This window comes from Molossus molossus, unplaced genomic scaffold (genome assembly GCF_014108415.1).
Source record: "Molossus molossus isolate mMolMol1 unplaced genomic scaffold, mMolMol1.p scaffold_m16_p_15, whole genome shotgun sequence".
Lineage (NCBI taxonomy): Eukaryota > Metazoa > Chordata > Mammalia > Chiroptera > Molossidae > Molossus > Molossus molossus.
The window spans coordinates 46551819-46553627 of record NW_023425350.1 but is presented as its reverse complement, the minus strand read 5'-3'; the positions used below and the strand labels follow the sequence as shown (position 1 = coordinate 46553627).

Below are 1809 nucleotides of genomic sequence, written 5' to 3'. Positions count from 1 at the left end.
CTGGCTGGTTTGGCTCAGTGGTTGGCGTGTCGGCCTGGTGACCAGAGAGTCCCGGGTTCGGTTCCACTGGGGGCATGTACCAAAAAAAAAAAAAAAAAAGATAGGGGTCTGGGCTTCTCCTCAGAGAGAAACATGTAGACAGACCTGGGGAGGAAAGGGGAAATCCAGTGTGAGCAGAGCATTTTTTCATCACTGTTTTTGGAATGCACTGGTTTCACATTCTTTTTCCAGAATTTGGTGAAATTCCTCTTAAAGCCCAATTGAGAAATTTTGTTTTAATCCCTCGCTACCTTTATTTGTATATGAAAACATGGTCCAAAAGACTGGAACAAAATCTTCGTAGGAAGTGCTCTCTGCAAAAATAGTCATCAGGGAGAGAGGTCAAGTCCCATCAGGCCTCGCGCGCCACCTCCCCCTCTTCCTTGGCGCTGCCTACGGAGTTGGCTGCAATCTCCTACTCGGCACCATGGCTGCCCTCAGACCCCTCACGAAACCCAAGGTTGTCAAAAAGCGGACCAAGAAGTTCATCCGGCACCAGTCAGACCAATATGACAAAATTAAGCGGAACTGGCTAAAACCTAGAGGTATTGACAATAGGGTGCACAGAAGATTCAAGGGCCAGATCTTGTTGCCCAGCATTGGTTATGGGAGCAACAAGAAAACAAAACACATGCTGCCCAGTGGCTTTCATAAGTTTCTGGTCCACAACATCAGGGAGCTTGAAGTGCTGCTGATGTGCAACAAATCTTACTGTGTTGAGATTGCTCACAATGTCTCCTCAAAGAGCGGCAAAGCCATTGTGGAAAGAGCAGCCCAGTTGGCCATCAGAGTCACCAATACCAATGCCAGGCTCTGCAGCAAAGAAAATGAATAAACAGATTGTGTACACATTGTATTTGTGTTAATAAAACCATAAAATTCTGCCAAAAAAAAAAAAAGTCAGCAGGGATAAAACTTAGCAACATGACATGTAAACTTCTCGGCAGACCTAATGTATCCTGTGAGCCAGGGGGATTAAAGGGTTTTACTTGGGATCTAAATAAAGATCATTCCTGCTATTGAACTGATTATGTCACTATCACTGACCCTTATGTTAACAGGTCATTTCCCTTGTTACATATTCTGTCATATTCTCTTATGGATATTTCAACACGATTTGCCCATATTCATACCACATAAAGCCATCTTAGAAATTTGTCCTATAAACCCCCAGAATAAGGGTAGTCTAAATAATTCATAAAGCAAAGCAAATATGAAGATGTTAAAATCTCATTTACAACTACAAGAGGACTTATGATGCTACATATAGATTTTGCCTCAAGTAGACACTCAACTTGACTCACTACACTAGACCAAGCGGGCAGAATCTGAAGAGACATTCGTGTATCTAGAACATAGAATATTTCTAATGCCATTCTCTTGAAAATGAGCACGCTTTCAGCGAAACACAGCTGTTTCCTGGAGTAAGTGGTTTGTATTTGGGGTGGGAGACAAACACTTTTTTTTTTCTCTGAATTCTAGGAGTCTATTGAAGAATCTTTTCCCAAACCTGGCAGGCTTATAAAGGCAGAAACAGGAAAAGGGGAGGGTCATTGCCTAGCGGTAGGGACTGGGGCAATGGTAGAAGGGAGAGGGGATATCTTGGAATATGTCAGGCACCCTATTGACCCTTTGTCAATTCTAACCTGCCTTTTTGTAGTTACTTTTCAGCTGGTCATAGTGCATGGGACTCAGTGAAAATAAGCCTTATTTCAGAGAGCACTCAAAAGGTGGGTTGTTTTAGGAATTTGAGGTGCCTACATTCAATCT

The 1809-nt window shown here is 42.8% G+C and overlaps 1 protein-coding gene across 1 annotated transcript; it reads left to right on the top strand.

Annotated features, from left to right (window-relative positions):
• Positions 1-466: 466 nt before the first annotated feature.
• Positions 467-874, top strand: LOC118631022 (60S ribosomal protein L32-like). The gene has a single exon (XM_036263334.1). It carries the CDS (start codon positions 467-469, stop codon positions 872-874), a length of 408 nt encoding a protein of 135 aa, XP_036119227.1.
• Positions 875-1809: the final 935 nt, after the last annotated feature.